At 32.2% G+C, this 15,759-nt stretch overlaps 1 protein-coding gene across 1 annotated transcript; it reads left to right on the top strand.

Moving 5' to 3' along the window:
- The first annotated feature begins 4,195 nt into the window (after nt 1-4,195).
- LOC133691891 (stachyose synthase-like) lies at nt 4,196-8,031 on the top strand. The gene is made up of 4 exons (XM_062112510.1): nt 4,196-5,787; nt 5,902-6,079; nt 6,181-6,548; nt 7,322-8,031. The coding sequence occupies exons 1-4, from the start codon at nt 4,312-4,314 to the stop codon at nt 7,898-7,900; spliced, it is 2,601 nt and encodes an 866-aa protein (XP_061968494.1). The 5' UTR covers nt 4,196-4,311; the 3' UTR covers nt 7,901-8,031.
- Nucleotides 8,032-15,759: the final 7,728 nt, after the last annotated feature.

Raw genomic sequence — 15,759 nt, 5'->3', positions numbered from 1 at the left:
GTTTAATTTTCTCCCAAAATGATCTCTAATATATACGGTGGCTGCACACCCAAAATGACTGATCATCTCACTCTATTAACAAAAACAAAAATCAAAAGTTGAAGGTCAGTTTCACTGTTCATATGACAGTGAAACACCAGCCGAGTTATGCCTCCCTCAACTAAACTAGCAGCCCAGTGTCATAAAGTTAACCATTTATTCTTTTACTTCTAGAATCTCCAAGACTAACCCAGTCCACCGCCACCCCTGCAAAAAACTAAGCACTGCGCCGCCACCGTACCCCTACAAAAAACCAAGCTTTCAACCCCGTATAACTGGTGATCCCTCTCGAGTCATCTTCCACATTAATCGATCCACGCATCTCAGTGCCACCCACCAATCATGTATTTTTATATATCAAAGCCCATGAGTCCTGTTTAAAAACTACACCTACAAGTCAAATAAACATAATGTAAGGTGTAATCTCACCTGGAACTTTCCAGGTCTTTAATGCCAAACAGTTGTCACCATCATTTTTTAGCAGTCCAATCCACAAAGATTAATCTGGAGTATATATTCTATCAGCCTCAGAGGCACTGCTACTTTTGCTAGTATATATAAAACAAAATTACTTTACCCTACAGCAATGCTTTAAGAAATTGCTGGTAAATTACTTCACATGCATGTGCCATGCATACAGAGATTTAATTCTCCTCTGGGTTTCTATTCGGACTTTACATTCCTTCAAACGTTTCAGAATCTAACTACTACTTCAAAGCCACTGCCCGAATGGAACAAATTCTCTTTTGTTGTTTCATGTAAAAGGTTTCTCAAATCTCATCATCACTAATATTTACAAGGGAGAAAATGAAAAGCAGAATAAAGTAGAGAAAACCAACCTGCCTTCTGATCTGGACAGATTTATTGTACATGCCCCCCCCTCCCGCGTGTATACCTCTCTATTTGTCTAAGTCTATCAACTACTGTTTACAAACATAACTCTATGTTTCAATTTATATACTTGTTAACTGTATATTAAGTTGGGAAAAAGACATCAATATAACAAAACTCACAATCCACAAATTCCAATTCTTTTTTCTTTTTTGCAATTAAAATAAGGGTCAACCAATCAACAAACTAAGCAAGCAATCATAATAAATCAACACCAAAATTATTTACGTGGAAAACCCTAATGAGAGGAAAAACCACGAGATTGTAGTCGACCTAAGACCTAAAAAGTTTCGATATCATGTGTACACAAGTGTTTTCCCTTGGTTAAAACTAAAATCTACAATATAAATAATCAATAACATATTATTAGAATACATCAACAATAAAGAGAAACAATCGAGAAGAATCTCACAAAACTGACAACCACACTTCTGTGAAGAACAAACCAACTTAGACACCTCCGATCTTTAATCCAACCGTAAGATTTAGGTGTTCAAAATATTATATCAAAACTTCATCTTGAACCAACAGTTAATTAACTGCTTATCAAAGTTTTAATCAAGTTGCCATACTTTCTTCATCTCTTTGAATATGGTGTCCACTAACTTGAAAATAAATCAAAATTGACTTTTTATGCCTAGTTATCTATATGGCCTAAAAAGCTTTAAGCATTTGTCCTTTTTTTTTTCTTAATTAGTTTACATAGGTTATGCCCCAAAGCATGAGTGATCAAATCCAACAATTCCCTTCCTCCCAACTTATCTAGAGGGCTCCACCAAGTCTACTTGCCTTTTATAAAACACAAATTTTTCTCTTGGTAAAGGCTTGATCATCATATCTAACACATTGTCATCATTATGAAACTTTTCAACAAAAAAAATGACTTCATCTCTATAACATCTCATCTTCATTGGTATCTAACCTCAACGTGTTTTGATTAAGAATGAAAAAAAAAATGCTTACTAAGATGGATTGCACTCTGCTGTCACCATGCAACACAAATTTCTCTTGCACTATGCCAAGCTCAAGTAAGAACTTTTTCATTCACAATAACTTTTTAACCCCTTTAGTAATAGCAATGTATTCATCCTTTATAGTGGATAATGCAATATATTTTTGCAACCTCTATAGCCATGAAACTGCTCCCTTGCAAAGGTAATTAAATATCCTAATGTGGACTTTCTAGAATCACCATTATCAACTATATCTGTATTCGTGTATCCATCAAGCACATGTTTACTATTTTCAAAACATAATATGAAAGTACATTTGAGATACTTGAATATCCATTTTATTGTTGACTAGTGTTCTTTACTAGGATTGAAAAGAAATCATTTAATCACATCAATAACATGAGTTATATTTGGCCTTGTATAAACTAAGACATACATCAAGTAACCAATTGTTGATGCATAAAGAACCTTATTCATCTCATTTCTTTCTTCGTCACTTGAAGAACACTAATTAGAACTTACCATAAAATGGTTTATAAGTGGAGAAAAAATAGCTTTTGTCTTGCTTATGTTGAATCTCTTAAGTACTTTTTGAATATATCTCTCTTAAGATAGTCAAATCTTCCTATTATTCATGTCACGAGTAATGTTCATGTTAAGAATTTATTTTGCCGGTTCTAAGTTTTTCATTGAAAATTAAGGCATGCTTAACTCTCTTTTCAAACTCTAGATTTTCTTAACATTATGGCTAACAATTATCATATCATCCACATATAGCAAGATAATAATGAAGTTACCATTATGAAACCTTTTTATAAACACACTAAGATCATAAGTTGCCCTACCATAACCATACTCCACCATGAAAAAATTAATCTTTTTATACCATAGTCTTTGAGCTAGTTTAACTTATACAAATTCTTTTTCTTGTAAATTAGTTGTTTTTTCCTTTCACTTCAAACCCTTCAAGCTACTCTATGTAGATATGATTTATATAATTATCTAACAATGAACAATTTTTTTTTTAATTTTCAACCTGAACACCTGTTTGTTCTTGAGTACTCTCTTTCCTTTAGAAAGCTTCATTAACTTGAAGATGTGGTTCTTATGCAAGCATTTCATCTCTTCTTACATGGCTTTCATGTAACATAGTTTCATAAAAGCATTTTGGCTCTCACTTATTAGTGACTAACACATACTCATAAAAAGAATATCTGGTGGAGACTTGGCGAGGTCTAGTGGACCTCCTTAATTGTAGCTCATCTAGAGCTTCTTAAATAACTTATTTAGGAATAACATAATTATCATCATCATTAACTGGTTCAGAATCATTAATTAATGGATCAAAAGGCAAACTGCCATTATCATCCTTTCAAGTTCCAATTCTTTTTCCTCTTTATGCAATTAAAAATAGGTTAAATCAATCAACAAACTAAGCAAGTGATCACAATAAATCAACAACAATATTTTTTTTATGAGAAAAACCCCTATGTGAGGAAAAACCATTGGATGGTAGTCCACTTAAAAACTATCAATTATAATAAAGGGTACACAAATGTTATTCCTCAATTAAAACTAATAACTATAACATAAATCATCAAGAGCAACATATTTTTAGATTACATCAAAATTAAAGAGAAAGAATTCTAAAGAATATCAAAAAACCGAGGGTCATGATTCTATCAAGAGCAAACTAACAGACACGTCCAATATTTAATCCAACTATAAGATTTATCTATAAAAACTTCAACTCAATCCAATAATAAATCAAGTATTTATTAAAGTTTCAAGAGAAATTGTTCAAGCTACCATCTTCTTTTTTTTCTTTCTTTGTATGTGTTGGTCTCTTTTTTTTTCTTTCTATGTGTCGGCTACTAACTCGAAAATAAGCCAAAATTAACTTTTTATATCTAGTAACCTATATTAACTAAAAGATTTTAAGCCTTATTCCTCTTTTTTAATATTTTGATAATTATAGATGTCCGAGTTAGTTTACGCGCACTTCGACTAATCTTTCGAGGCTTTGAAGTTAATGACCATATAAGTCTCTAATGACTCTAATATTTGTGACACTTGAACTGATAATCTCTAAAAATAAATTCAAAATCTGATCAATTATGCTATACCCCTAACGTTGGTATTCCTTTTTTCTGAGATTATTTGGTTATGGCACGAAAGAGTGACCAAACCATAATGATTGCACTTTCTAATTCCGTGCAGTGATATGCTTAGAGCTCAAAGTTATGCATATTCTAGAGGATATATACTACCCTTTCACAGTTTGTAATTTCATTAACAAAAGTTTTCAGCAATTTTTCTTCCATATACAGTGCCTTATAAAAACTCCATAAAATCCTCACTATAGTTATCCTCCATAACATTGTATTCTTCTTTTAGCTCTCTGTTTTTTGCCCTGTTTTCCTCTGCCATGGTTTCCCCAAATGATCCTTCTAGTCTGCCTCTTAGAATTTGTAAACCGGAAAGTCTAGACAAATACTTCGAATTGTTGGATGGGAAATTCAGTGTAAAAGGTTTTCCATTGCTTTCTGAAGTTCCAAGCAACGTGGTTTTTGCTCCCTTTTTGTCTATTTATAAATCCTCTGATGCTCCGCTTGCTCTGCTCCAACGTGTCCAAGCTCTGTCGCACAAGGGCGGATTCCTTGGGTTCCACAAAGAGGCTCCGTCAGATCGCTTAATGAACTCCATCGGTAAGTTTACTGGTAGGGAATTTTTGTCCATCTTTAGATTCAAAACTTGGTGGTCTACCATGTGGATGGGTAGCTCTGGGTCTGATTTGCAAATGGAAACCCAATGGGTTCTCCTTAATGTTCCTGAAATAAGGTCTTATGTCATAATCATACCTGTCATTGATGGGAGATTTAGGTCTGCTTTCCATCCTGGAACTGATGGTCATGTCATGATTTGTGCTGAGAGTGGTTCTACTAAGGTGACAGCATCATCTTTTGATGCTATCGCTTATGTTCATGTGTCTGAAAATCCTTACAATATCATGAAAGAGGCCTTTAGTGCACTTAGGGTCCACCTCAATACCTTCAAGCTTCTGGAAGAGAAAACTGTCCCTTCTCTTGTTGATAAATTTGGGTGGTGCACTTGGGATGCATTTTATTTAGCTGTAGAGCCTGCTGGTATATGGCATGGTGTGAATGACTTTGTCGAGGGTGGTGTCTCTCCGAGGTTTCTCATCATTGATGATGGCTGGCAAAGCATCAATACTGATGATGAGAATCCGAACGAGGATGCTAAAAACCTTGTTCTTGGTGGAACTCAAATGACTGCCAGGCTTCACAGGCTTGATGAATGTGACAAGTTTAGGAAGTACAAGGGAGGGTCTATGTTGGGTCCCAACCCTACTTCATTTGATCCAAAGAAGCCAAAGATGCTTATCTTAAAGGCAATTGAAATCGAGCATGCTGAGAATGATCGCGATAAGGCAATCCAATCTCGTGTAACTGACTTGTCTCCTTTTGAAACTAAAATTCAAAAGTTGAAACAAGAACTGGATGTTATTTTTGGTGGAGAAGAAAAGAGTGTTTCCAGTGGGAGTAGTGGAAGTCGTTCTTGCAAGGCTGAAAGTTATGGCATGAAAGCTTTCACGAGAGATTTGAGGACAAAGTTTAAGGGTTTGGACGATATTTATGTGTGGCATGCTCTCTGTGGTGCCTGGGGTGGTGTCAGGCCAGATTCTACTAATCTGAATTCAAAGATCATTTCTTGCAAACTGTCTCCTGGTCTGGATGGGACAATGGCTGATCTTGCTGTGGTTAAGATCGTTGAAGGTGGTATTGGTCTTGTTCACCCTGACCAAGCAGGCGATTTCTATGATTCTATGCACTCCTACCTTGCCGACGTTGGCATTACAGGAGTGAAAGTAGATGTCATTCATGTAAGACTTCTTTTCATAGATATCATCTATTTTGTTCTTTTCTGAGTATTTGGATATTCTATATTAGATCGACTTAATTGTTTTGTGTATCTAAGTCTCAATTGGCAAATGCAGAGCCTTGAGTATGTTTCTGAAGATTATGGAGGCCGTGTTGAGCTTGCAAAGGGCTACTACAAGGGCCTGTCAGATTCCCTGTCAAAGAATTTCAAAGGATCTGGACTCATTTCCAGCATGCAACAATGCAACGATTTCTTCTTCCTTGGAACAAAGCAGATATCCATGGGAAGAGTAGGCATGAAAGTCTAACCAGATGATCTCCTTTATTCTTTTAAGCTTTATATCTGCTAGAAAGTTGTTATTTTTACCATGGAGCTTGTCACCTTTTTGCTACAGGTGATGACTTCTGGTTCCAGGATCCAAACGGAGATCCGATGGGAGTTTACTGGCTGCAAGGGGTCCATATGATCCATTGCGCCTACAACAGCATGTGGATTGGTCAGATTATAAAACCTGACTGGGATATGTTCCAATCTGACCATCTGTGCGCCAAATTTCATGCTGGATCGAGAGCTATTTGTGGAGGACCTGTATATGTGAGTGACTCGGTGGGCGGGCATGATTTTGAACTCCTCAAGAAACTTGTTTACCCTGATGGTACCATTCCCAAGTGCCAAGATTTTGCCCTACCGACAAGGGACTGCCTCTTCAGGAACCCTTTATTTGACAAGAAAACAATTCTCAAGATTTGGAACTTCAACAAGGTATTCATTTATTTTGTCTACAAGGACTTGGATAAAACAATGTTTTATTATTTTGGATATATAGTGGCTGTCTATATATTCTTTGTTTTCCTTTAGTTTGTAAATGAATAAAAAAAATAAAAAATATTTATTTTGTATTAAAAAAAAAAATTGTGCTGAGTGTTTATAAGTGTCGGTTTTAATTATATAATTAAGTGAAATTTATGATGGATTTATTTTTAGGCTTTTAATATTATTTTATGAATATTTATAATATTAAAAGATAGAACTTGGAATTTAATATGTTAATGAGATTAATTTTTTTTGAATTTTTAAAATTAATTTTGATATTTGTGATTTTTGAGATAAAATTAAATAATAATTATCCAATTTAATTTAAAATATAATTGTTTCATCAATGATCGTATAAGAAATATAATGTTTAATTATAATTTTTCAAGTTTATTAAATTTATTACGATACAGAGAACATAAAAGTATTAACATTTGCTTTTTTTTTTTATTTTTTTTATATAGTTATATTTTGAAGGTGTTGTTTCTATATATAAAAAAATAAACACCTTAATTACACACCTTAATTACAGTATTTTCACACCTGAAAACAACTTTTTATTTCTTTTTATTTATAAACAATTATTTTAACACTGTTTCCATACCCAACATGTCTCAAATAAACAACGATATTTCTTTATATGGTGCTTGCCAAATTGTTTATTAAGGATAAGGTTATTGATGAAGTCAAATGGAACTAAAATGGCATGTTGGACCTCGCAGTATGGAGGTGTGATTGGAGCTTTCAACTGCCAAGGAGCTGGATGGGACCCCAAGGAGCAAAGGATCAAGGGCTACTCAGAATGCTACAAGCCACTGTCTGTTTCTGTTCATGTTACCGACATTGAATGGGACCAGAAGAAAGAGGCTGCTCAAATGAGTGAGGCTGACGAGTTCATCGTCTATCTCAACCAGGCAGAGGAGCTGCTACTTGTATCGCCAGAATCTGACGCAGTTCAAATTACCATCCAACCATCTACATTTGAGATCTTCAGCTTTGTGCCCATCAAGAAGCTAGGCGGCACCAGCATCAGTTTTGCTCCTGTTGGGCTGGCCAACATGTTTAATAGCTGCGGCACAATTCAAGAAGTGGAGTATTTTGATTCTGAAGCGGAGACTTGCGTAAAGATTGAGGTTAAAGGCGGAGGGAGTTTCTTATCTTACTCAAATGCATCTCCAAAGAAGGGTTTCTTGAATGGGGCTGAGGCGGCTTTTGAGTGGCTGGATAACGGCAAACTGTCCTTGAATCTCCCTTGGACTGAAACCGCTGGTGGCGTATCTAATGTTGCTTTTCTTTTTTGAAGTCTCACAACTTGTTTAGTCGTAGAAGTTTGAAGCCATGGCGACTAAGCATCTAAAATAAACCAGATTTTGCGAGTGATTTAGAGTGTATTAATTTGATTTTAAGGTTTTTTTTTTTATTTGAATATGTATATTTAAATTTTATTTAAAATATTTTTAAAACATAAAAATAAACAAAATTCTCATCTAGTTTTTTTACACGGGGATATTAAAGAACAAAAAGCTTCTAGCATTGGGCAGTGAATTGAGAGCCTTTTATGTCTTTTATTTTTTAAAAAAAACACAAAACACCAACTATTATTAAACTGATCTAGAATTCTTACTCCTCAATAAGAAAATCTGTATTGCTAGACAATTCCTCAACTTTTTAGGCTCTTAATCCACCCTCACATGGATGTAAATCTTATTAACTTGATGACTTAATGCCCACTAAATAAATTAATTTCAATGAATTTTACTACTTTTTAAATTTAGAAACCATAAAAAATAAAACTAAATGGCAGGATTTATTATGATATTAGTGTTATCTTATGAAATGAAAATATAATACGCCCTAATTCTAATCTTCCATTGCATTGCTTTTATCACTTTAACTAGCAATGCATAAATAAATTAATAAAAAAAATCTATAAGGTGTGTTCAGGTAATGGGGTTAGCAAGTTAACTTAGTTTAAGTTGGATTTTGTTTTTTATTTTAATTATTATTTTTTTAATTTTATTCTTTAACATTGGGTTGTTTGATAATTAAACTTCATAATTTTATTCAATTTACTTTTGATAAGGTTACTTTAGTATTATAACCAGATCATAAATTTTATATGCTAATCTAGATGGGCTCGGGTCAAGTTTTCTTGACCTTTTTTTAATTATATTTTTTTTTCAATTTCATCTATCAACATTTTATTTGCTAGAAATTGAGTTTTGAATTTTTTTTATTTTTATTTATATAAAGTGATCAAGTTTTCATTTAATTTTTACTTTGTTATCAAATAAGATTCTTCAACATTTATTTTTTTTAAATGATTTTTTTAATTTTATCTGTCAGCATTTGATTTGTTAGGAATTGGTCTTTGTAATTTTATTTTTTTTTACTTTTCTTTCAATGATGTTATTGTCCATAATCACGGGTTACTGAGCTAACCTAGTTCGATAAAAGGTTTTTTTGTTGTTTTTTTTTAAATTATCTCTTTTAGATTTTGTTTTTCAACATTAAGTTGTTTGAAAATTAAATTTCATAATTTTAATTAATTTGCTTTTGACATGGTTACTCTAGTATCACGACTAGATTATATATTTAACATGCTAAGCTGGATATACCCAAATTAGGTTTTCTAATTTTTTTTCATTATTAAATTTTTATTTATATTATTTAAATTAATCAAACTTATTAAACTTATTAAAACACAACTTAGATATCATTTTTTTTTGTATTAAATGTTTGCATCATCGGACTCCGTCCATCTAGTGTTTTCTATAAATGAACAAATGGTCCCTTCTGACGTCTCTACCGCGCCCGCCCGCAGAAGAGGTTAACAAGTGTACACTTTCGAAGCTGTAGATAACTAGATATTTTCAGTGAATGATGACTTTATTACTATTTGCCCTATTTGTTAAGACAGTATTTGCTCAGATCTCGAATCTCGGAACGCCTAGGATCATAGTCCGACAACATTGTTTTGGCCTCATCATACTATCGTGCCGGCATCCTTGACATCCTTAACAAATGCAATTGGGCAATCGAGGAAACAATCAACGTGAGGGGGCACTTGATTACAATGAGAAAATAAAAATATCCTAATGTTTTATAAGGAAGGGATAAAAATTCAGATTGGATCAAAACATAATAAAATTTAAAATGCAAGTATAATACTCGCAACAACTCGTAATTTCTTCCGTATGTTAATAATATTTTTTTACAAATTTAATTTGAGACTTTAAAAAATAATAAAAATATATCATGTATGTGATTGTTTGAAAGAATAGTAATAATTATTAGGCACTCAAAATAAATTAAATTAAAAAAAAATCAAGGGACACACCTAACTATGCCCATTCACTTTGATACATTAATTTGTTTTTATTTTTAATTTTATTATTTAATACTATATTTTTTTGAAATTGGTTATGATGATTTGTTTTTATGCCTGTATATGAGTGTTTTGCAGTGTTAAGAGGGATATTTTATCACTCAGTTTAGCAAAATAAGACTCAATTTTATTAATTTATAAAATTGGAGCTTTATGGACCAATTTTGAAACTTAAACAAATACTAAGTCTCTTATTTTGCTAACATCAAGGACTAATTTGCATGGTCAAGCGAAGGTTTTTTTTCAATCACTCCATGTTTTTTTCTAATTTGATCTTTCAAATTAACTTTATTTGATATTTGACTTGATAGTTTATTTTAAATGCCTAGATATGGGATTCGTACAATGTCAAGGATAAATCTTAATGTACAGTTTGATAAAATAAAATATACTATATTTATGTTAAGCAATTAAGAGGGACCAATTGAATCCCAAACAAATATGGTGTACTATGGTAAATGGGTAAGGTAACTTGGTTGGTGCATGCATATGCTAGCGCATGGGGATTATCCACCACAAACAAGTGGTGCGTGAGGTTTATTTTGGTGGCCGAACACAACTATTCACCAATATGTTTGATTTGTCATGGCACAAACTTCATAATAAGGTAACGCATCTAACATCTTGAATGGTGGCCCATTTGTTTTCGTTCATCCTCCCTCTTTTCTTTCTCATCTACTCGAGACTCACACTACTCTAAAAAACATAAAAGTGTCCTGACTTTTATTTTTTTTTATTCTTTTGATTGATTTTATTTTTTAATTTCTCCCCTCGATATTTGGTTTTATTTATTTTTTATATTAATTTTGGATCTTATTCTTTTAATTGCTATTTTTTATTTGAATCATTTTCTTAATTGATTTTTTTTAAAAAAATTCATTCCTTAACATTAAGTACTTTTTTTTGTTAAATTTGGTCCCTATTTTTTTTTATTGCTATTTGTTTTGTTTTAATTTTTTTTCTTGAATTTGTTTTTTTTTAATTTTACCCATCAGTATTTGGTTGAATGAGAATTTGACTTTATTATTTTTGCAGGTTTACCTTTCAAGAGATAATTCTAGCCTTATGACCTAAGTCACGTGTTTGAAAGTTTAGTCGAGTTGACTATCAACAATAAATTAGACATCATGCATCTCATTTTTAATTAATTAATACTTTTTTCCGATTTTTTCCCAAATTAGCACAGTGAGAAAACTTATTTCTCAAATTAGTACAATTACGAAAATAATTCTCACTCTAGCACACAAATAATGGTTGCGCTTGCACATGTATTAAATGGGCAAACTTAGAGGACACACATATACTACATGCGCGTTAAAATACTAGCCACTCTCGTCTCAACCATTTCAGCTTCCTGTCCAGCAAACACATAATTTAACATAGACACAAAAACATCAACAATAGTTGAAGCCAACATTTCACAGAATCACAGAAACAACAACAATAGCCAATAACCAACATAAACACCTAATTTCTATAGCAAGTAAATTAATAATTAAAAAAATTAATCTCAACACCAAAATAATTGATTGCAAATATCAATTAAATTGCATGGTTAAACATCTAACAAATTAACATGTCGATGGGCTTACACCATCAAAACCATGAGCATGACATCATGGTGCATGAACACAGTCATCCTCCTCTACTGTATTGTTGAAATGATGAGCCTCCACAACCTCGTTAAGTGAAGAACAACACGATGAGAACCAAGTATTGAAAACATTGTGCACAGTATAGTCGGTAGCGTCATGAAATGTGGTTGCAACTCTCTGGCCTTCGTGTATTAAAAAAGAACATATTATCATTTTTAAGATATAAATAAGAATTTTATTACTTGTTAAAAAAATTAATTCATACATACCAATCTATTATATCTTGGTGCAAGAGACTCATAATTCTCCGGATTATGTGTTGGTTGACGCGCAGTGTCAGATGGACTTCTCGTAACATGCTCATATGATAATGTTATGAATCACTTTGTTATGTTTATATACCAAGACATGTAAAGATAAAACTCAATAGGAAGATACAACTTTGTAAATATGTGATATCTCATTACATGCCACAAATTGATATATTGTGCATGAACCACTTACCAATTATCTTCCTCTTTACCTCAATTGTTAACAACATGCAAGTCATCAAGTGTGTCAACATCATTAGGTATGTGTTGATGCAATCCAAACTATATTTAATTAATATAATATCAAATTATACCTATAGAAATAGTAACATGAAATTGTCATGTTTCCTTTCTGACATGCATGCGTGGTAAAGCTAACGATACAATATGCAACTATCATCAATCCCCAACTATAGTTACGGATGCCAAAAAAGTTTTCTAAAAGTGGTAGAAAGTAACATGAAATTGCATTACCTATCAAACCGATGAAGATCATGGCCTAAAGCATATGCATTATGCATACTCTAGTATAATAATTCATTACAATCTCTATAGTGCCCTCTGGTGGGGTCTCAAGACTCTCATTTTACCATGTCAACTTAATATAATTCCCTTTATATCCTTCAGGAGGAGACATTTTTCCAAATAGAGGAAGACATAAATCTTCCTACAACAAAACAAGAGTTCCATCTATCAGAAGGTTAAATAACATGGCAACATCTTGTAATGTCGGTGTCATCTCTCTAACATAAAAATAAAATGTGTGGGTCTCTCGCTTTCACTGCTACACTAATGCTACAATCTAATTGCGATCAATATTTATACCTCATAGGTGGTTGATCTATAAAAATCCAGCCTTGATGACATATAGGTGAACACAATCATCTAGATCCATCGATGCATGATGACGAGGTTTCATCAGACCACCCTGAGATTCTCATGAAACAAATATGAACATAAGTATTAACAACATTTATAATTTATCATATGACCATGTTATATATATATAACATGAAAGTAAGTTATATATATATATATATATATATAATTAACTTACTTGTTGAGCCCAAATATCCTCGGATCAATGCTTATGTTGCAATCGCATAATAAAAAAATCATCAGGACCTAAAAATAATAAGGGCTCCTTCTCTCATATGCTATGATATTTTGTCATAGATCTACCTCCCCTAGTTCATACCATGACATGTACTTGTTTCGAAAATGTTAAAAGATATAGATTTAAAGGATAAAAAATATAACTTAACATGAAGATATAAAATAAAAGTCTCAATTCAAAACAAAAGTTTTCATTTACATTATCCACTTTGACATGTTTTTCTACTATGATCAGTTACATCGCATAAGACATCTATTTTATATATGCCACTCTCTGACATCCATCTCGTTATACAAATAAGTTGATATACGTTGACCCTTTTCAATTCTCCATCTAGTTACACATCCTTCTACTCGTGGCCTAATATAACCAGACCTTGATGGAACATCAGGTAAGGGTTCAAAATAAAAAACCATATGAATTTTTGTAAATGGTGTTAGAAAATAAAAGGTTAATAATTTTTTCAAAGTCAACATGTCGCATTGTACAACATGCAATGAAGTGTGAACATGGTCAATGATACAACTGTCATTTACCACACTTACATGTTTTTTGATTAAATCAAACCATTCATCGAAACTTTCTTTTACTACCATCTCAAATAGTAAATATACATAGATCATGTGATCTTGATTTTAATGCATTAACAATAAGTTCAACAAGCACTTGTAGAGGCCACAATACATCACAACTAATGAAATCATTAACTATAGCTCTTTGATCAACAAAATAGTTATTAATCATAAAAAAAGTTATTTGCACTATAACCATTACAAGCAAACCATGAACAATTTTCAAAACAGTTTTGAAAATCTTTGACAAATTAATGGTCATATATTCATAACGATAACCACCATCATATGAAAGAGCCAATCTTTTTTGGTACAATAAGCCATTCTTTGATTTGATCATTTCTGTCAACCATATCATCATACATATTAACAAATTTCCATCTTGAAGGCTCTTAACACATTTTATCTAATAGTTTTTTCAATGCCACACCTTGAATCTTTTGTTGAAATTACTCACAAAGTGATGAGAACAATAACGATACTACCCATTTGGCTTGGTTCATATTTGTGACATAGCATTCTTAATTGCCACATGTCTATCTAAAATTATACATAATCCAGTACATCTACCCATGACATGTCGGTGAATTAAATCTAAAAACCATGTCTAGTTACTATCATTTCTTCTTCAACCAAAGCTTAACACAACAAAAAAGACCCATTTTTTGCATCATAAGAAACTGCAATCAAGATTTTTGCCTTGTACTTTCCATATAAGTGAATCTCATTAATACTTACTAGTGGATGAAAATATTGAAACACTTGAATTAAAGGTCCAAATGCCCAGAATACTCTCCTAAATATTGTTGTATCATCATTAACCATTTTATGATCTCACTCAACAACTATACCAGGATCTGATTCTTTCAAAGCTAATAATATTTTCATTTGATCCAAACAACCTCTCAAATATTTTCTATTTAACCAACCAAGCTTTTTTATACGATATATCATATAAAAACTCTATATGGATAGTTGCTTGAATGATTGCAATTTTAATATTTATTTGATCTTTAACAATGGTCAACATCATATTAGCTGCAAAATTAGAGTCAATCTGAAGATGGGCTTACATAATCATGGATTGTGACACGTGTAGGGCTTTTTCAATTTTTAAATCTCAAATGAATCATAATTCTTGTGATATCCCCCACACAAATACCATTGATATGATGGTTTATGCTTACGTTGTAACTGCACATAAATGGTGGTTGAACGTTGCATTTTGTATTGAAATGAATTTTTTACATGCCACCGCTTAACTGCATTGGTTAAATCAACCTTGGTTTTGAACATTTGTCTAACCTCTAACTTAGTACTTAATCCTGAATTCCTACAACTTAAAGCCCAATCAAAGTTAATCATATGAGCAGACCTATTAACATCTTTAAATTAAAAAAACAAATGGTCTCATTAGTTTATTGGCTCACCTTGTTTATTTTCCTCAACTACATCATCGATATGACAATCATTTTTATCACCACTCAATTCAAATTCGTCATAATAATATGGAGTTGCTACCATACCCAACCGAGGTTTCATATGCATCATTTCTTGAATTAATAATAGGTTCATTGCATCATCAATTGTCCTAGACGGACAAGCTGCATGTGATGATTTTGTGGTCCTTCGACTATAACCTAGGACCCGAGTCAACTCCAAACACAAAGGGTTTTCTACTCAAATAGAACTCTATTATTTGCAACACTTTTACAGTGATCAACCTAATTATTGCATTAAAACTCATATTGCTAGTAATGGCCACATCGACATAACGTTTTAGATGACCCCCATCCAACATCCTTCAAGTAATATCAATATCAAATTCAGTCAAATTTGTTAAATGAACTGTTTAATCTCAAACTACATAACTTGGTACTTCTCCATGATAAATGATACTATTATCACTGTCGATGATTTTACCACTGTAAATAACATAAAATTTCCACAATAGAAGACATGTTTTGTAAAAATCACAACAAAACACAATGCTAATTTATTAATATAGAAAATTATTCAAGTTACCTTTAAAAATTCAAAATTAACAAAAATCATAAACTAAACCCTAAAACCCTAAACAACATAATCAACACAACATAATTCATTGATTTTTCTTACTAAATAAAATAATGTATACACTTACTAAATTAGTATTTACGTAATTATTGTTTGTGTGC

Source organism: Populus nigra, chromosome 4 (assembly GCF_951802175.1).
Source record: "Populus nigra chromosome 4, ddPopNigr1.1, whole genome shotgun sequence".
NCBI classification, from domain to species: Eukaryota; Viridiplantae; Streptophyta; class Magnoliopsida; order Malpighiales; family Salicaceae; genus Populus; species Populus nigra.
The sequence above is the reverse complement of the archived record's forward strand: the minus strand, read 5'-3'. Positions and strand labels throughout refer to the sequence as shown.

Excerpts from the sequence above, each read along its gene's own strand:
- LOC133691891 (XM_062112510.1), top strand. The coding sequence starts at position 4,312 with ATGGTTTCCCCAAATGATCCTTCTAGTCTGCCTCTTAGAATTTGTAAA. Across the intron at positions 5,788-5,901 it reads TGAAAGTAGATGTCATTCAT|AGCCTTGAGTATGTTTCTGA; the intron begins GTAAGACTTCTT and ends TGGCAAATGCAG. Across the intron at positions 6,080-6,180 it reads GATATCCATGGGAAGAGTAG|GTGATGACTTCTGGTTCCAG; the intron begins GCATGAAAGTCT and ends TTTTTGCTACAG.